Source organism: Leopardus geoffroyi, chromosome B1 (genome assembly GCF_018350155.1).
Source record: "Leopardus geoffroyi isolate Oge1 chromosome B1, O.geoffroyi_Oge1_pat1.0, whole genome shotgun sequence".
In the NCBI taxonomy this organism is placed as follows: domain Eukaryota; kingdom Metazoa; phylum Chordata; class Mammalia; order Carnivora; family Felidae; genus Leopardus; species Leopardus geoffroyi.
Window position 1 is genome coordinate 363,935 of NC_059327.1, and position 20,580 is coordinate 384,514.

Here is a 20,580-nt window from a genome sequence, read left to right on the forward strand (position 1 = left end):
GGGCCTGGCCCCTCCCCAGATGCCGCCGCGCGCCGGCCGCCCCCCAGCGCGCCCGGCCTCCCCGGGCGCCCAGTGCGCAGGCGCCGGCGGTGAGCTCCGACCGTGCGCCGGGCTCGAGCGCGGTCGGAGCGCGCGGCGGCGGCGGCGGCGGCAGCGGCCCCGCGGACGGACGGGCGGACGGACGGGCCACGCGCCATGTCGCCCCGGACCTACTGAACTCTGAGCGCCCGAGGATGTCTGCGCTGAGGAAGGTGCGAACCGGCGGGTCTGGGCTCTGCGTGGGGCGCGGGCAGGGACCCCAGGGCAGCCTGGGCACGGGGTCCCGAGCTGCGCGGGCGGCCTCGTCCCTCGCTTGGGCTGGGCGCGTCGCCGGCGGTGGCCGGGGGTCCCCGGACCCTGGGCTCTCGGGGTGTGGGTGCGGTGCGGGCACCGCGGAGGCGGGACGGGCTGCGCTCGGCCGGCAAGCTGCGGGAGCCTGAGGAGGGGGCGGCGTCCGGCTCCCGCGGGGCAGCGGCCAGGGCACCGGGGCGCAGGGGGTCGCTGGTCGGGATTAGGGAGGGTCGGAGGTGGGGGAGGCCGGGAGCCCGGGCTGCGCCTGCAAGGGGCGCGGGCCGGGCTGGGCGGAGGGGCCACTTCTGCCGGGTCGCAGCGGCTGCAGCGCGGGGAGGGGGTGGCCGCCGCCCCGCTCTTCAAGTGGGAGAGCGAGCACCGGGCTTTTTTCGGGGCGGTTGCTAAGCGCGGAGCTCCCGGCGCAGGGTTTTGTAACCAAGCCTCCCCCGGCAGCGGCTGTTGCTGTTCTCGGCTCGCTCGCTAACGATCGCAGAGAAATAATGAGGATGTAATTATTGCATCCTGCGCTGCCAGGGGTGGGGGCGGCAGGCACGGGCTCTGCGTGCGCGGGCAGGTGGGGCCGGGCTGGGGAGGGTGCCCCAGCCCACCTGGCAGCCCTTCTTGCGCGTGCTGCGCCCAGAGGCTTGGAGCCAGCTGGACGGGGGACCGGGGGCGGGGGAAGGTTAGGAGAAAGAGTTAGGAGAGGTCGGGAGGGGGCCACCGGGCAGAGTGTCTCAGAGGTCAAGGAGGTCTGTAGATGGAGAGGGCCACGTGCAAAGGGGAGAGGGTGCAGGCGGAGAGAGAATAGGGCCCAAGTGGAGGCAGGAGATGTCTGCAGGTGGCGAGAGCAGAGGTCTGTGGGTGGAGAGGGGCGAGGGCACAGGTGGAGAGGGGAGGGGCTTGCAGGTGGAGAGGGCGCGCGTGGAGATGGGAGGGGGCGCAGGTGGAGAGGGGAGAGAGCCTGTGGGTGGCTGGAGATCTGCATGGGAAACTCCAAGCAGCCGCTCTTCCACACTTGTCAGCTGCTGTGATTCCAGCCGCCTGTGGTCTCTTCTGCCTAACGAATGGCGATCCCGGCCGGGGCTTGGAATCAGGAATTCGTGACTTCTCAGCCTGGGCTGTCTTGTATTGATTACAAATCAAGCGATGGGTAGCGAATGAATTCTTCGTTGGTGGTGTTAAGGCTGCGGGGCGAGGGCTGGTGTGGTTTTGGAGCTCGGAATGTAAACTCAGTGCTTTGTCCCCTTGGAAGCCAAGGCAGGGGAGCTCAGAGGACTTCAGACAAGGACTTTTCTGGGGGCCTCATCCCTGGGGTCTTGGGCTTTGCTGGCAGTGTGTCCTTGGGGAGCATGGCATGTGGTTGGAACTCGGGGACCTGGTACTTATTTGCAGATGGTGAATTAAATTAGTTGTATTAGTGACTAGAGAATCCCCAGGCTCCCAGCACAGCCTAGGGGAGTCCATGCACCTCCTCCAGCGGGGACTCTCTTCCTCCAGTCACAAGGCTGACGTCACACACACCCCCTCTCCCCACTTTGGAAGGAGCCACATTTACATGTGAGGTTCATATGCCTTACAATGCCATTTTCATTTTGCTTCCTAAATAGTCTCAGGGTAAGGCAATAGGTAATAACTGAGGCAGAAAATGGTGAATTGATGAAAAACTGGTGATTGTTGGCAGGTCATGCTGTTATTCTTGTGTTCAAAAAATGCCATTAATCAGGGTTTTCCAGTAGCCAAATTGTCTTGTGCAGGCACTGGGTGACTCACAGACTTGGCTCCAGCATAATTGTGGAGCGTGTACCACGTCCTTTTAGATGATGTGACTTTTTCATTGCTTGGAGGAGAACAAATTGGAATATTTTATGCCTCACATCAGGGAACACGACTAGCCGGCACTGGGGAGTACGGTCTGCTCGGGCACATCTGGGCAAAGTACGGACCTAATGAACGAAGATGGTAGGGGAGGAAGTCCTGTCCTAAAGCACACTGCCAGTTTCTAGAGCACTGCGGATGTCTTGTCCAGCTTGAGAAGGTCTGTAAAGCGTGGTTTACTGTCACCAATCACCTGTCAGGGGAGACCCACTCTGTGTCTGTGAGCCTCTCTGCCCCTTCATGAACTCTCCTCCTGAAACCCTCTGTTCCTGGTGAAGAAGTCAGTAAGCCCTGAGTGACTTCCTCTAGTGATGTCACATCTGCAGGATCACTGTCAGTTACAGGGTACGCTGAGCGAGCCAGATACTGCCCCAAATGGTAATCCAAGGTGACCATGGATTCAAATGAGTGTTTTCTCACCACAGAGATGTTTGCTCAGAAAAGCTGTCTAAGCCAACTTTTCATTCTGTTAATCATGTATTCCCTTTCCTTCCAAGAAACTTGGTACTTACGCTAGAGTTGTCCAAAGTAGTTCTGCCCGAGACAGAAGGAAACATGTCTTCATTCACCACTGGTTTGGCATGGCTGATGTCCTGATGATTTAGATGAATTAAGAAGCGTTTATTTTTATAGCATTCAGGACACTTTGCATTATATCTCTCCAGGGACAGAAATATGTCCTTCTATGGCAATCTCTTCTCTTATTTTTGTCTACTTTGTTTTTGAAATTGGGGGAAATTCCAAATTAAATATTAAGAGCAAAAACATGCTTTGCAGCATTTGGGTCTCGTTGGATCCCAGATGTCCAGAACCACACCAGGTCTGAAACAAAAGTGTTCTCATATGATTAATATCATTAGGGGTTTTCTTATGTCTGTTTTTAGCAGATTGTCTTACCTCTTGTGCCTACGTGAGGAAGACTTCATGATTACTGAAGAAGCTGAGTGATGAATACTGGGAGTATAGATTTTGAAGGCAAAATAATTTAAAGTATTATTTATTGGCCCTTGGAATGGATATGCCAGGGTCATTCGGTGGATACAATAAAAAGAATTGTGATTCATCGTTTTGGACAGATGGGAGTCTCTTTAGAGCATTGCCAGTATGTTGGTTATAAGAGAACTATAGGCTCCCATACAGGAAGCTAGTGGGCCAAACACTTCGGGAACTTGAAAGTCCTTCTTCGTCCACCACAGTTTTATGGGTGTGTTGTGTCCTCTCACCGTGGTCCTAGCTGAACACCAGCTTCTCACGTGTGTGTGCTCGTTTGGCAGGTGCTTGTGACAACAGCGAATGGGCCCGGTGCTCCGTGTTCACTCGTGACCAGAGCAGTCGTGTGTAGGGAGCCGGCCCGTGTGCTCTGGGTGAAGAGGGTGGGGTTGCAGGGTGTACTGCCTCCCGCTTGCCTCCTGCATCTGCCCGTGGAAGAGCCCTTACGTTTCCAGCCCCCTCTCCCTCCCTGGGCGTGCTGTCTGGGCCAGGTCACAGATGTCGTCAGCATCTGTCTCCTTGGCTAGGCAAGTGGACATGGTGAGTGAAACCGTGTTCTTCTCTGTGAGTGCCATTCCCGTGTGTGCTGGCTTCACCGGCTTCCGAAAAAGGTGCTGGCGGTGAGCCTCCCGTGGGCCCCTTGGCGTCTCCTGACTTTCAGCCCTGGAGCGGTGCCTGCCCGTTTCTCTGGCTGTTCCGACAGTTCCCACCAAGCGCTTCAGAGAATGTGTCTCTCCGCGAGTGTTTGCCAGCGGATATCTAAACCGTCACATTGGACCTTGAGCTCTCTGTCTTTCTGGGTGCATCTTGAAGGAGATAAACTCTCTAGACCAGCCTCTGTTGTGCTTGCCATGCGGTGTGAATTCACCCTTCCGTGAGGCCGTCTATTTCCTTTGGAGGGTCCCCTGTGCCCACTTTGAGGGCTTGGCTGGGGTGGTCTGCCCTCTGTTTAGAGGTGGGCTCCCCGTGGCCTAAAGGAAGTCACAGCCCCAGCCCTGCCTCAGCAGAAAGAGCATCCCTGTGGAACTTGACCTTTCCTTTGAGCCCAGAACTGGCATATGCATTGTGAGGAGTGGGAAACTTTAGGAAGCCAAGCTAAAAACATGTGGGCCCTGGAGTCCTTGCCATAAACTCACAACCTGGAGGGGTGGCCTCTCTGAAAAGGAAGCCACCTTGCAGGGAATACCAGTCTGTGAGGGACAGCAGGGCTCTGGCTGTGGGTGGAGACCGCTTGGTCTCAAGAGCGTATTGTGCATGAGGTGTCATTACTGCTTGATATTTGGTTATATAAACCAGGAAATCTACCCCAATTTGAATCGGGTTTTCTGTCCCTGACTACAAGATGAGATGTGAGGATTTTTTAGTTTCTCCAAAATGTCTATGTTAAAGCTTTCCTTGTGGTGTAAGATTGGTCCATCTTGAGGTGATATTTTTGTCTGATAGACCCTTTCATGTGTATCCACGGGAAAAAAAAAAAAATCTTTGCCAAAGAGGAGTAAGCTTTTCAGTCAACCCATCCATAAAATTGCAGCAAATATTTTAAAAAGTAACTTAGTCAATGTAATTGGTCATAATCTTTACGACGATGTACATACTCTGCACAAAAACAGCCATGCTGCAATGATCCCTTTGGGGTCCATAGAGAACATAAGCCGGGCAAATAAGCTCATCCTCTCGTGCTTAAGGAACGTGGGTCCTACTGATTTAGCTTGGCACCGACCGACAGGGTCCATGTTGGCAGTGTACATGGTGGTGAAGAGTGTGGGCTCTGGAGTCCCACCTGCTGGGCAGCCCAGGGCCAGTTGATTTGACTTCAGTCTACGGCAGTCCTTTGTCCCTAAGAGAGGGACAGATGCAAGTAACTCTGTGGGACTGTCCTGACGTTTGAAGGAATTGATGGCCGTATAGCACGTAGAACGGTGTGCTGTCAGTGCTCGGGTCATGAAGTCCCAGTGGAGCCCAGTTCACACCATCCTCTGTTGGGTGCAATCAAGCGACTCTCTGAGTTCCCATAACCTAGGTATTTATTATTTCTACTCTTACTTGTGTATCTATTTTGCTACTTATTTCCAAAATGTTTTCACCTGAGTTAACCACAAAAGACAAGGCTAAAAATACTGATAGACAATTAGAGCAAACAAGTGTGGCAACTACGAAGGTTCGCATGATTCTTTGGGCATACAATTTGACAGAGTTTCCTTTATACCAAGTCAACGAAAACCAGAAAATACAGGACCTCACATGATCGCCTTATGGGCTGGACTTGGCATACTTGTTTTTCAGTGAAGAAAGTATTGTCCTTAGTGCTAAATCATGACGTTCTCCTGGTAGACTTTACAGCAAGGGTTCGAGGTTGTGCCAGATGTAAGAGTTGTACAGATACAGAAGTGTTTTCATGAGTGTGTCTTTCAGTAGACCGTGAAAGACATGGAAAGCAGAATGTACAGACCTGACCTACAGGAGGCCACAGCGACCTCCAGTATTTCCACGTTGTCTCCATGACCAGAGGAGAGGTGTGGGTTCAGGAGCCATGTCTGCCTGACTTTGCCTCATGCCCTAACCTGCTGTCGTTTAGTGTTTGTGGGTTGAATATCCTGTGGACATCTCAGGTTTCTCAGCTCTTCCGTATCTTCATACTTGCATAGACATGCCCAGTGAACGTGTCTTAGTCAAAGATGAGGGACTGTGTTGTCCAAATGTGACCCCAGGTGAATGGGGTCATCGTGGGTATGGTCTCCAACCCCAAGGCCACTTCCTGTCTCTGTCCTCCTCCCACACTTTGGGGAGTGGTACTCAGTCTCCATGTAAGAGCTTAGAAGCCATTGTAGTAACTCTCCTGACCCTATGACATCGGCTAGCTAACTCTCCCTGTGCACCTACTATTATAGTAAACCTCAGATTGCACTGTGATTAACCCTTTACTTCCCTTCCAGAATGACAGCTTTTGAAGGAGGATGCTGGTCTCATGCGTCCTTGCCTCCCCATCTATCTAGCCATCTGTGACGGTGCCTGAAAGCGCGATGAGGGGACCCAGCCTGGCACAACGGGTGTCCCAGATCTGACCTTATGTCTCTTTCTCTTCCTTCATCCCCATGGTTCCTCCCATGGGTTTTGAGGCTCTGTTGTCAGATCCCGTCACTGCTTGGTTTCCCCTTTCCTGACTTGGCCCTGAGCAGAATGGCTCCAGGCTTCTGCCCACACTTAACCATTGTTTCTTTTGTGTGCTGTCCTCGATTTATCCTTTCAGGTGTCCTTGAACTGCAGCTTCCCCGGTGACGGGTTCTTTCGATGCTGGAAGCAAGTTATCCCTGTGGTTCTTGGTGCCTCTCTTAGGGATTATTTCATGGAAGACCATGCTTTGTGCTCCTCGTGCTTCCATGTGCCAGCTGCCCAGCTCTGTCCTTGGTGTGGAGGAGAAGCAGTACACAGGGGGGATCTGGACCCCCCCCCCCCCCGCCACGGTTTACAGGGCGTTTTAGGTCCTGTCGCTCGATAGATGCTTGAGTCAGTGAATCCACAACCAGTTACCTCCTTGGTGCCCTGCAGGAGAGGCTCCATCCTCTTTCTCAGAGGGTATGAGGCTGACCAAGCTGGGGAATTTACACACACATCAGTGGATTGGTTTATCTTTTTCATTTGACAAAATAGTGAAACTTCTGGCTCTTCGAAAATAATTTCCATTTTTCTGACATTCTTTGTAGTTGGCAGTTTCTGAACAAAACTTTTGAGCATCTGTTTGCTGACTCTTAAGTGTGGAATATATATGGTGTGATAACTTAGAGATTTTCATAAACAGTTGAATATTGCCTCTTCAGACTTCCATTGTGGCTATTTTAGCGTAACATTCCTGGCTGTATGATCTAACGTTCTAGGTCATCGCTGTCATTAGATTCAAAAGTTTTATTTTTGTTGCGAAAGACGGGTTGTATAGGTATTTCGAGCCACCTGACGGTTTTTTTTTAGCGTTCAATTTATCCACTTGTTTCTCTAATGATATTTTATTAACAGTCACGGCCCTCATTTAAAACAAAAACTTCTTTCTTGTATAACTAGTGCCAGCAATTTCACCTCTGGGAACATATCCTAAGAAAATAGTCATGGATTTCTAGGAAATTAGCTACGCGACGTTCACTCCAGCTTCGTTTCATGGTCAAATGTTGGAAAACAGGAATACTAAGACATTAGATAGATTCGCTATGTTACCGTCGCGGGACAGAAAAGTCAGCACCCGTTAAGACGAAAGTGAGTACTTGGGACCACAGAAAGGCGTCCGTGGCACGTCAAGTGAAGAAGGCGGATTAGGAATGGGGACACCGTCGCCCCGTGTCCCCGAAGCGTCCCTGGCCCGAGCAGAGAAAAAGGATGGGAAGGACGCGCAGCGGCCCCGGCGGGGGGCCCCGCCTCACCCCTTCTCAGCTCTGGTTGTCCTGAGAGGGGCGGCTGCCCACTGCGATCTCCGATCTACGCCGCAGACCCGCCCGACTCGGTGAGCCCTCCGGGTCGCTGTCCTCGCCCCGCGTTGCTCTGCTCACGCCGGACCCCTCTGCCCGGTTCCAGGCTGGGCCGTGTCCCGCCGTCGGGGCCTCAGCTCGGCCCCTGCCCCTGTGCTCCCGGACCGGCGGTCACCCCTCCCCGCGCGGCGCCCTGTCAGGGAGTGCTCCCTAGTTCCCGTCCGACGCGCTGTGAGTTCTTTCTTTTGGGGCGTTTTTCCCCGACCCGTCACAACCAGCAGTGCCGAGTCCGTGCGGAGCGCGTGACACGCGGACCCGTCTTCCCTGCTCTGGTCCCGGGAGGTCGGCGCCCGCACGTGGTGCGTGAGGAGACCCGGGCAGGGAGGGCAGGCGACGTGCCGAGGGTCACATGTGTGGTGTGGCGGAGCCGGGGAGCTGGACACTTCCCGCGTGCCTCTGCTGGAATATCAGCTCTGCGAAGGTAGGGGGCGTGTGAGGGGACGGGGGTGTATGAAGTGACGGGGGTGTGTGAGGGGACGGGGTCGCAGTGTGAGGGGACGGGAGTGTGTGAGGGGACAAGGTCATAGTGTGAGGGGACGGGGTCGCAGTGTGAGGGGACGGGAGTGTGTGAGGGGACAGGGGTGTATGAGGGGACGAGGTCACAGTGTGAGGGGACGGGGTCGCAGTGTGCAGGGATAGGGTTACAGTGTGACGGGATGGGAGTGTGTGAGGGGACGGGAGTGCATGAGGGGACAAGGTCATAGTGTGATGGGACGGGAGTGTGTGAGGGGACAGGAGTGCGTGAGGGGACGAGGTCACAGTGTGAGGGGACGGGGTCGCAGTATGAGGGGATGGGAGTGTGTGAGGGGACGGGGGTGTGTGAGGGGACAGGGTCCTGTGAATTTTGGTCACCGCGGTGTCCCGAGCCCCTGACATGCCCTGTCCCCTGCTGCTCCTTCCGTGTTCGTTGACAGGTGAATCCTGATCAGAGCTCTGACTGTCGTCCGTGATGCCGCCTGGGTTGATGACCTCTTGGTTTCTCTTTTTCTGATTGCGTTTGGCCTCGGGTGACAGTCCCACACAGAATGACTGAAACAGGACGTGTGTCTCTCTTGTCACAAGGGGTGGCGGGCAGCATGTCGCCAGAGATCCTGCTTTGTGCCTGTCCTGTTTGGGGTCTTCACTGTGTAGGTCTGAGCCTGAATGGTGAAGGTGGCCGTCACTCCCAGGTGTGACCGCAGCTGGTGGGAGGAGAGGACTGGCCCCCCCGTTGGGGACCCCGCCAACCGCTGTCACAAAGTGACAGTGTTCGTTAGCTCTGCGGCAGAGCTTGGCTTCTAGCTCAGGTCAGGTCAGAACAGGGTTCCGGGTCCGTGAGCGCTTTCCCCAGACCGGGGGTTCTGGACCCACGTTCTCTCTGTGGCTCTGCTGTCCTCACTCGAGGCTTCCAGGGTCTCTGTGCTCATGTAACCAGGAGAGCGAGGCGCCCGGAGGGCCTCGTGGGGCACAGCTGGGGGGCAGGGCCTCAGACCACCTGCCACCTCTCCTTCCCCTTGGCCTCTGTCACCTGCCAGGTCGCTTGCAAGGTTGGCGGTGGGTGCAGAGCCCTGAGGGGCCAGAAAGAGGAGGAAGTTCTTGTGATCAGCTGACCACTTCTGAGACCCCTTCCTTGCTTCATTTTTCTGACTGAAGAGATCCTGCCTGGAGGGTTTCCGGAAGATTTGACCTCTTCTCCAGGCCCCTCTGGACCAGTTCCTGGAGAGAATGGGAGGGCCATCACTTGGATTAACACCAACCCTGCCCATCGTGGGGTGGGCTGCACCTGGCTGCTCTGAGGCTACATGGGGGAGGTTGGGGGAGGAAGCTGGTTTCCCCCAGAAACCAGGAAGGCGGGTGGCCGTTCCGTGTTCTACGCACAGCCTCAAATACACCGCTCTTCTGACTCGATAGCTTCTCCCCATAACACTTGCGTAGTAGAATAGTGTCTTAGAGGAATTCTCGATGCGTCTGTCCAGTAAAAGATTGCAAGTAGGGAACGATAGGCCCCCTGCGAAAAGCCACTAACGCCACAGGACCTAGCCCGTCATTGGTCAGCGATCATATGTTCATTCAACAGTGGACTTACCAGTTAGAGTTCTCTGCTCTCAAGTACAGGAAATAAACCCCTGCTAATTTAAGCAGGAGAGAATCCACTGGAAGGACCTGGACCGGTTTACAGACCTAAGAAAAGCTGAGAATCAGGCTTCAGGAAGACAGGAGCCTTGGCCGCTCACTAGCAGGATCTGTGGGGCCCCATCGCAGCCTAGTTGTCAGGATGGAGCTTCCGTGCAGCTCCCCCGGGGCACATGCAGGCCCCTGGATTGGGGTGGCCGCGGACCATGCGGAACGCCGGCCAGGCAAGTGCATCTTGTCCTATTCTTTGCGCCAAGGAGAAGACCTGGCCTTTGCCCATAAATCACCGGAGTCCAAACTGCGGAGAAGGTGAGACCCCTAAGATCTTGTACCTCTTACAACACATAGCTGCATAGGTACCTTGGGTCGAATGAGGGTGAGCAGTGACACGTGAGCAGTGTCACTAAGGACGCCTTGGATTACTGGCAGCAGTGCACAGTCTTGTCCTTTGGCTCTGCCTGTGAGCTTTCGTTCCAGCACTTTAGAATTTCCCCTTATTTTATTTTATTTTATTTTATGTTTTTTTTTTAATGTTCATTTTTGAGAGACAGAGACAGAGTGCGAGTGGGGGAGGGGCAGAGAGAGAGACACACACATACAGAATCCGAAGCAGGTTCCAGGCTCTGAGCTGTCAGCACAGAGCCTGACCCGGGGCTCGAACACATGAACCACGAAATCATGCCCTGAGCTGAAGTCGGACACTTAGCCGACTGAGCCACCCAGGGGCCCCAGAGCTTTCCTCTATTTGAGATGTAGGCTATTCTTTGTAAAGTATGTAGGGTTTTCTCGGGGAGCAAGCACAGGCAGAACCCAGGGGCCAGTGTCTTATCGTCAACCCCAGTGACGTGTTTGCTTGGCTGCCGGATGCTGTTATCTCTTACATTTCTACCACTTTTTGAAACCTCTACTATGATGTGGGCTCTCCTCTCCCTCCGCTGGTGGAGAAATTGGAGGCTGGCTGGGTGACATTCATACATTCTCTTTTCTTTTTCCAGTCACTGGATAATTTAGGATAAACATTTAGAAATTTTAGAGAAGCACATATTAATGACTTAAAAGTTACCAATAATTCCGTGACCTAGAAACAATCATTGTCTTTGTCTTATATGCTTCCTTCCCATCTTATTATTTTTTAACTTTATTTTTTCCCAAGTTTATGTATTTATTTTGAGAGAGAGAGAGAGAGGGAGGGGTAGAAGAGACAGTGGGGGAGGGGCAGAGAGAGAATGAGAGAGAGAGAATCCCAGGCAGGCTCTGCGCTGTCAGCACAGAGTCTTGATGTGGGGCTCAAACTCACGAATGGTGAGATCATGATCTGAGCCAAGATTAAGAGTTAGACGCTTAACCCACTGGGCCACCCAGGTGCCCCTATCTTACCGTTTTTTAAATCAAAATTGGGAGCTATAGCATGTTTTTCACTTCATACTCTTTTCTGAGACTGTGCCCATATTTTCAAAACATTTTTTGAGTTGATTTTATTTGAAGTGTAGTAATCCAGTGTGCAGTGTTATTCAGATATTCCCCTGTTGTTAAAGTGGCTTCCCCAAAATTTTGGCCATTATGTTGCAGTTAATAGCTTTTCTGATCTTTTCCGGAAATCTAGGTAATTTTCCTCTAGTAAATTCCCAGAAAATGAATGATTGGATTAAAGGGTGTTTGTAGTTGATTCGGGCTGCTGTGACAGATTACCACAAGCTAGTGGTTTAAAATAGACGTGTGTCCTGTTGCATTTCTGGGGACCAGAAGTCCGAGATGGTGGCATCCCCGAGCTGTGCTCCCTGCACAGACCCCCTCACTCCAGTCTCTGCCTCTGTCTTCATGTGGCTTCTTGTCTGTGACTCCTGCCTCTCTCCAGTCTCTCTCTTTGAGGGACTCTTGTCATCGGATCTGGAACCCACCCAGATGACCCAGGAGTGTTGCCTCATCTTAGGGTCCCCAGTGTAATCACACCCTCAGAGATGTGCTTCTAAATGAGGGCAGGCTACCAGTTTCCAGCCAGTGGAGCCCCCTCCCTGCAGAGCCGAGTACCCCCACCAGCATGGGCCTGAGTGCTCAGCACATTCTGGGAAAAGGGGGCAAGCATGTGCTGACTGTGGCTCAGGACAGGGCCGTGCAAGTTTAAGAGCCCTGAGAGCCAAGGGAAGGAACATCAGAAAAGTTCGGTGCTCACCATGCTGAGCTTGGTAGCATGTTGATCTCATCCTTAATGGGCTAATATCCTTTATATATAAAGATTATTTTCATGGGTGCATAAAAATGGGCGAGGATTAGCAGGAAGTTAATAAAGGAGTTCATGGTGTCAATAAGCATTCAAGAGTGGTCAAACTCGCTAATAAAAGGTCACAAAAAGGTAAATTCAAAATCACTCTTTTAAACTTGCAAAATAGGTTATTATTTTAAAAATGATGAATGGCCACACATTTTCAATATTTGATTATCAGGCATCTGAGCATGAGCCCATTAGTTTGTATGCCTTCGACTTTCCCAAAATACCCCCGTGGGGCATTTTTATCTGCCAAGTGTGCCGTCCCTAACGCTCGCTTTCCCCTGCGCTCCACAGCTGATCAGAGAACACTGTGTTCCGACTTTATAATGAAATGTAGATTTCCTGTTTCAAAAGGCTGAATGGGATAGCATTTTTTTAAGAAGAATTCAAGCTGGCTAAATTTAGTGTCTGAAAAATGTCCAGCCCCAAAATAGACCTTTTCTGAACTGTCGGACGGGCTGCACTGTCTTGATGGACAAGGTGAGCCGGCGAAGGTGCTGGAGCCTGGAAGTTCGGTCCTCCCGGAACCTCAGCCGGCAGGCAGGTGCTGTTAGTGATGCTGATGGTGTCCCGGCCACCGCGCCCTGGAAGGATCTGTGTGCTGTGCAGTCTTGTCCCTTCCCTTAGTTTGTGACACAAATGTCTGGTGGGATACAGTGTCTGGTGGCTGTTTCTGGTTCCTGTTCAGGGGTCTCTCTCCTGCCCCATTCTTTAACTTGCCAGCTCGCGTCCTCCCTACTCGTCCTTGCTGCTTTCTCTTGTGAAGACTTTTAAAAAGGAACTATAAGGTTTATTTTTATTTTTATTTTTTTTTAAATTTTTTTTTTCAACGTTTATTTATTTTTGGGACAGAGAGAGACAGAGCATGAACGGGGGAGGGGCAGAGAGAGAGGGAGACACAGAATCGGAAACAGGCTCCAGGCTCCGAGCCATCAGCCCAGAGCCCGACGCGGGGCTCGAACTCACAGACCGCGAGATCGTAACCTGGCTGAAGTCGGACGCTTAACCGACTGCGCCACCCAGGCGCCCCAAAAAGGAACTATAAGGTTTATTTTTATTTTTTTATTTTTTTTTTAAATTAAAAAAAAATTTTTTTTTTCAACGTTTATTTATTTTTGGGACAGAGAGAGACAGAGCATGAACGGGGGAGGGGCAGAGAGAGAGGGAGACACAGAATCCGAAACAGGCTCCAGGCTCTGAGCTGTCGGCACAGAGCCCGACGCGGGGCTCGAACTCACGGACCGCGAGATCGTGACCTGGCTGAAGTCGGACGCTTAACCGACTGCGCCACCCAGGCACCCCAAAAAGGAACTATAAGGTTTAAAACACACCAGCTCTTTCCTGGATTTCCTAACTCACTCCTGATCTTTAGGGCAAGTTTAAAATTCTGCTTCATCTGACATTCTCGAGCTTCTTATTTCCTCCCGATGCACTTCACTCACTGGCTGTCCTTTGTGAAATGCGTTGTGTCGAGTCATGTGCTGCAGTCGGAGAGGATCGTGAGGCCCGGTCCTTGCCTTCCAGAGGCTCCCAGTCTGGTGGGAGCCATGGAAACGGGATAGCAAGTACCGCTGGTCCTTGAATGGCACTCAGCAATGGCATCTGATGCAGACAGCTGGTGCAGGGACCCCAGGGGGTCAGGTGCGCGTGGGGCCTGCTGAGCATCTGTCTGGGATGCGTCTGGTGTGGTCGCGCGGGAACGTGGGCTGAGGCTGCAGGTGTGTGCCCAGAGCTGTGCCTCCTGCCAGTCTTCCTGCTTTCACGCTCTGGGCCCGTTCATTCAGCAAGAAACACAGCGGGTGCCACTGTAAGGGGGACTGGATCTCCTTTTGAAGTGTATGAGTGGGGGGCTGCAGTGGTGGCCAGCAAGCGTGGGATCCATAGAGACCCACCCAGCCTCTGGCAGCGGACCCTGAAGGGTCAGGCAGATGTGGAGTTTGATGGGTGGCAGGTACCTCAGGACTAAGCCTCTGTGGAGTGGGATGCTGGCTGGCTGGGTCCCCTCGTCCCACAGCCCAGAGTCGCCCCACTGTTGGCCTCCCTGCATGCGGCCTGCCTCTTGGGCTTCTCAGGACAGTCTTCCTCTCGAATTTTGCATTTCTTTGTTCAAGGAGACTCCTGCTTACCTTGTTTCTCAAGGTTATTTTTAGAAATATAGGCAAAAGCCACAGTCACTCCACTCTGATTGTCTTCTCCTGAACCCCCCACCTTAGAAGAGCACAGACTGCAAGCTGAGAGCGCGTGTTTAACTTGACTTATCTGGGTCAAGTGTTATCGTGCCTCTCTTGCAAACATGCAAACAGTGTCTTTGGAAAGTTGGAGTCCTTTACAGTGTGGGACACAGACCAGAAAACTTAGTCCGGGAGCAGGGGTGTAGCCGAGGACCTGTGACTGCAGTGGGGAGAGGTTTCCCTATGTGCCGCATTGTTCCCCCGTGGGTCAGAGTAGGGACTTGACACGTGCCTCTCGGGAGGAACAGTGAGTGACAGCAGGGCATATTAGGCTCGGTGTTTTTTCCTTTTTTTAATTTGAGTATAGTTGACACGCAATGTTAATTAGCTACCGATGTACAACATCGTTATTGGACAGCTATATGGCATGCTGTGCCCACCTCAAGTGCAGCCGAGTCTGTCAGCATAGATGTTCCAACGTCACTGACTGTGTTCCCCGTGCTGTGCCTTTCCGCCCCCCCTCCCTAACTTATTCCAGAACTGGAAGCCTGTACTGCCCACTCCTCTTCATCCATTTTGTTCATCCCCTCAACCACCTGCCCTCTGGCAACCATCAGTTTGTTCTCTGTATTTGTAGGCCGATTCTGCTTTTTGATTGTTAGTTCTTTGTTTTTTTGTTGTTTTTTTTTTTTTAAGATTCCACATATGTGTAAAATTGTATATTTGTGTTCCTTAGACTTATCTCAGTGAGCAGAATACACTCCAGGTCCATCCATGTTGTTGCAGATGCCAAGATACCATCCTTTTTTATGGCTGAGACATATTTCATTGTGTGTGTGTGTGTGTGTGTGTGTGTGTATCATACGTTTATCCATTCATCTAGTGATGGATGGTTGGGCTGCTTCCATATCTTGGCTATTGTAAATAATGCTGCTATAAACATAGGGGTTGTGTGTCTTTTTGAATTACCGTTTTTGTTTTCTTTGGGCAGATACCAAGTACTGGAATTGCTGGATCATGGGGCATTTCTGTTTTTAATTCTGAGGAATCTCCATACTTTTCTCCAGAGCGGCTGCACCAGTTTGCATTCCCACCAACAGTGCACGAGGGTTCCCCTTTCTCCACAGTCTCATCAACACCGGTTGCTTCTTGTGTTGTTGATTTTAGTCATTCTGACAGGTGTGAGGTGGTGTCTCATTGTGGTTTTGATTTGCGTTTCCCTGATGATGAGTGACGTTGAGCGTCTTTTCATGTGTCTGTTGTCCATCTGTTTGTCTTCTTTGGAAAAGTGTCTATTCATGTCCTCTGTCCATTTTTTAATTGGATTATTATTTTGGGGTATTGAGATGGATGAGTTCTTTATATATTTTAAATATCAACCACTTATTGGATATATCATTTGCAGATATCTTCTATCCAGTTGGTTACTTTTTCATTGTTGGTTTCCTTTGCTGTGCATAAGGTTTTTATTTTGGTGTAGTCACAATAGTTGAATTTTGCTTTTGTTTCCCTTGCCAAAGGAGACATCTAGAAAAATGTTGCTACAGTTGATGTCAGAGAAATTACTGCCTCTGCTCTCTTTACAAGTGTTATGACTTCGGGTCTCACATTTAGGTCTTTAAATCCATTTTGAGTTTGTGTATCATGTAAGAAAGTGGTCCGGTTTCATTTTCCTACATGTTGCTGTCTTGTCTTCCTAATATCACATGTTGAAGAGACAGTCTTTTCCCACTGGATAATCTTTACTGCTTTGTCAAAGACTAATTGACCATGGAAGCGTGGGATTATTTCCTGGCTCTCTATTCTATTCCATTGATTTATGTGACTGTTTCTCTACCAGTGACATAGTGTTTTGTTCACTATAGCTTTGCAGTATTTCTTGAAGTCTGTGATTGTTTTCTTCTTGTTTTTTTTTTTTTTTTTTGTTTGTTTGTTTTTCAGGTTTGTTTTTCTTTCTCAGCATTGCTTTGAGCCTTTTGTGGTATTTTGTGGTTCCATACCAATTTTAGTATTATTTGTTCTGGTTTGTGAAAAATGCTTTCATCTTCTGATAGGGATTGCGTTGATTCTGTAGATTGCATTGGGTATTATGGACTTTTTACCAGTATTAGTTCTTCCAGTCCATGAGCATTGGATGTCTTTCCATTCTTGTCACCATGTTTCTTCGTCAGTGTTTTATAACTTTCAAAGTATATGTCTTTCACCTCTTTGGTTTAAGTTTGTTCCTAGGAATTTTATTTTTTGGGGGGTGCAATTGTCCGTGAGATTGTTTTATTTCTATTTCTGCTACTTCATTATTAGAGTATAGAAACTCAACAGATTTCTGTATGTTAACTTTGTGTCCTGCAACTTTGTTGAATTCTTTAATTCCATAGTTTTTGGTGGAGTCCTTAGGGTTTGCTATGTAAGTCATCTGCAAATAGCAGAAGTTTAACTTTTCCTTACCAATTTGAATGCCTTTTATGCCTTTTTGTTGTCTGGTTGCTGTGGCTAGAACTTCCAGTACTGTGTTGAATAAAAGTGGTGAGAATGGGAATCCTTGTCTTCTTCCTGATTTTAGAGGAAAAGCTTCCAGTTTTTCGCCATTGAGTGTGATATTGGCTCTGGGTTCATCATAGATGGCCTTTATAACATTCAGGTGTGTTTTCTCTAAACCAACTTTGTTGAGAGGTTTTTTTTTTTTTTTTTTAAATCGTGAACAGATGTTGAATTTTGTCAATTTTTTTTCCTGCATCCCATGAGGTGGTCATGTGTTTCTTTTATCCTTTATTTTATTAATGTGTTGTATCACACTGATTGATTTGAGGATATTGAACCATTCTTGCAACCCTAGAATAATCTTACTGGATTGTGGTGAATGACCCTTTTCACGTATTGTTGGATTCAAGTCTCGGTGTTCTTTAGTGTTACTTCTGGGGGAATATGGCCCAATTTATTTATACTGAAGCTTTCTCTGTAGGAAAATGGGGGCATTCAATGCCTGGGAAGAAAAAAGTTATTTAAATCGTCAGTATGTTCAGTAAACATTTCCTTGTAGGAAAGAAGAGTCAAGAATATCTGTGAGATAGCAGGTGTCACTGAAGGTCTTCAGAAATTATGGGCAGGTCTGTGAGGAGTGAGAAGTTCTAGGTGAGGCAACCCCAGAGGAATAGGGAGGGTGGAAGGTGCTCACAAAATTGAAGGGAGTCACGGAGAGAGAATAGAGGAGATTAGTACTTGGTGCAGTCAGCATATGAGCCCAGAAACTTCTTTGAGATCTTTGTTCATCTGTTCAAATATTGTAGGCGTAAAGAATTTATCAATGCACCAGATGGAGATTTAGCAGTTTTGAAACATGGTTGTGTGACCTCTAAGATGATCCAAGATAATAAAATGAGATAAATAGTCGTTATTTTCCTTGAGGTATCTATAGATGAATGATGGAGAAAGCATGGCAGGTTGTAGGGTCTGCTGCAAATGAGGGACAGTGGCCCTGTCCGTGTGACTGTGAGGGGGGTGGGCATTTCAGGGCTCCTGAGAGCCAGAGCTATGGAGACAGTACAGTATAGACTTTGATTCCCTGTTTAAAGTGATGCCCCAGTAACAGCCTTCATTGTTTCCAGCCCTCTTCCTGAGGGGCGGGCTCAGTGCCCCAGTGAGCTGCTGCCCTCAATCCCTGGTGCTGGGAGGAGATGGTCCTGAGCTATGGCACGAGTGCGTCAGGAGCAGGTGGGCTGGTCCCACAGGAATTTCCCAGCCAGCTCTCGGTGGCAGTGTCTGAATGATACGTCCAAGCTCTCCTGGGGCCCCGATGGATGTCTACCGTAGCGAGCTGCCAGCTCCACCTGCAAACACTTGTGGAGTTTCCCCAGGTCGCAGCTCCACTGGACTTTGGCACCTTTCACTGTATCTTAAAGGGAAAGATATCTCCTTAAGTAGCAGAGAATCACACGTTCAGGAGGATGGCCATTGCACACCAAAGAAACTTTCAGTGTGGATTTCTGCGTGTCTCAGCTCTCTTTGTGTGTGTGTGGAAGCCTTTCATGGAGGGTCGAGTGAACAGAGGTTAGAAACCAGAGCTGCAGTATTCGCAGTCTCTGTTCCCAGAGAAGGGAATACTCAGCAATTCGATGTCTGCAGCCACAGAATGGACACATGTCTTTGCCAGCAGGATATGTATTTTTATTCCGTCTGGTAAATCTTCCTAGCAGATTGTAATAATCTGGAGAACTCAGGCTGAATTTCTAGACATTTGGTGATTATGTGGTCCTTTGGAAGGTACTTTCTGGGGCATGTCTGGTGGGTACAAGAGAGAACATTACAGTCTATGCATTCATTTGATGTGGTGATTTCTGAATTCCCAATGGGCCAAGCGCCGTGCTCAGCATTATGTGTATTTTAGTCAACAGGACAGCTCTTGCTGGAGCAAAGGTCTGTGGAGGGAGGTGAATGTTAAATAAATATATAACGATTCCTAGGAGTGTGTCTGCAATTACAATTCCAAGTCTACCCTGGGGACTGCTCTGAAGGAGAAGCATTGGTTGATGTTTGGTGGCCTGGAGCCTGGGGGCAGAAGTGGCATTTCAGGCGGGTTCTGAAGACCAAGTAGGAATTAGGAGCACTGTTAGGGTGGCAAAGGTAATTGTCTTCTGGCCCAAGGAAAGGATGTGCAGGCAGCATCAAGGACTCTCTGTGGCTTCTGCCTGAGCCAGTGGAAGATGGTGCCATCCTGGGCCATGTCGAGGGTCTGGTAAGGTTGGAACCATTAACCCCCTACTTGCGAACGTTCCCTCATCGGCTCTGAGGTAGTGGGATGCAGTCGTATAGTTAGGCTCTTAGGAGAGTACTGAATTCGAGAACTCAGTTTGCCAAACTGGTCTCATTGTTTAGCTGTGGCTCGGGGTTTGCTTTTCTTCCCCCCCCCCCCCCCCCCCGATCCCTGTTCCTATCCGGCCCACTTGCAGATCTTACCTTTTGGATCGTCTAGAACGTATTGGATATCAAAGTGCTCTAGATGAAACGTCTGGCCAAGCCTCCAATTTTACAGATGGAGAAACTGAGGATGGCCTTTCCATAGGAGTGCTCTTTCCCTCCGCCAGGCTCTGCACCCTGACCACACCCTGCCCCCACTGTGCTTGAATTAGTAGAACGTTCTCTTAGCAGATCTCCGCCTCCAGTCTCCCTCGGCTTGAAACCATCCTACACACAGCTGCTGGGATCATCTTTCTAAGGCCATTTTTATCATGTCACTTCTCTGCATGCTGTTTTCTGTTGCCTTTTGTCAAATCCAGATTTCTGCCTTCTGGCTCTCAGAGCCTCTTTCCTACAGTATGCCACATGAGGCTTTATGGAGCGTTTGCACAGGGTGCTGCTCCTGTGGGATTCCTGTTCATGTTTTACTGTTGCTTGCCACTGGGTCTTTGCACATGCCATATCACCCACCTGGAAAATTCTGTATCAGCCTGTTTCTTGTGTTACATTTCTCCCTTGATCTGTGTCCATTTCTCTTTGCTATCTGACTCTGAGACCCTTTTTATCCTGGAACTCCTATGCTTCCCTCCTCCACCTTCAGTCTTTCCTGTCCTCTGTGGTTCCCTTTAGCAATTATTTATTCAGCTTATAACCTGCAGAAGATGTCCTATGCAAGATATCTTAATCTGCAAACCAGGCATCGTATAACGGCTAGCCAGATTTGTAAAATTATACAGGGTGATACCCCACAATGAGCTTGCTTTAAATAAGTTGTTTCCATTATGTATTGTCAATGGTGCAGTGACATGAGATTTATTTCACACCAGGTTTTAAGGGATGTGAGTTATAGCTGTGTTTTCCTGGCTGACAGGATGTTCCAGCACCCTCCTCAGAATGAGGTCGTGGCTAATCTGGGCCTGGGAGTGTCTCCTTCAGCATCCTGTGCTGTTCTTGTCAATTGGGAAATGGTGCTGATTCCCAGGCTGTGTGGTCCATGGGCCCCGGTGGAGTCGTGGACCCCACACTACTGTATCTAAGATCAGATGTCTTTGATTTTCCCATTTTAGAGTCGTATTTCAGCAGAGCGCAGATAGTGCTGAACGTGGTGGGAAGCTGTGTGCCTTTCCCCAGAAACTCTGTGAACTTCACTATGTAATCAGAGGCCGAGTCTGCTCTCTTTGTGGATTTCAAAGCCGTCAGACCATCTATACCAGGTGCTCTCAGGAGCGGGTGGCCCGCAGCTCTATTACGTTCATGAGTGTGGGGTGACCACGGGGCATGGTGGGGAGTGGGTGATGTCGGCAGTGGCTCTGATGCTTCCTGGCCTCCTGGCTGAGCGCACTTGGCCCCCATCACGGTGTCTCTGAGCTTCAGT

At 50.2% G+C, this 20,580-nt stretch overlaps 1 protein-coding gene across 4 annotated transcripts in view; it reads left to right on the plus strand.

Annotated features, from left to right (window-relative positions):
- Window positions 1-42: 42 nt before the first annotated feature.
- Window positions 43-20,580, plus strand: part of DLGAP2 (DLG associated protein 2) — a 786,292-nt gene continuing 765,754 nt past the window's right edge. For 2 of the 4 annotated variants that reach the window (XM_045451288.1, XM_045451329.1), the window contains exon 1: window positions 45-251. Coding sequence is in view for 3 of the 4 variants with exons in the window: in XM_045451329.1 (XP_045307285.1) it covers window positions 234-251 (18 nt within the window). In the remaining variant the exon portion in view is untranslated. Of the gene's footprint in view, window positions 252-20,580 lie in introns of all 4 variants that reach the window. The other 2 variants (XM_045451319.1, XM_045451280.1) reach the window with 2 other exon arrangements.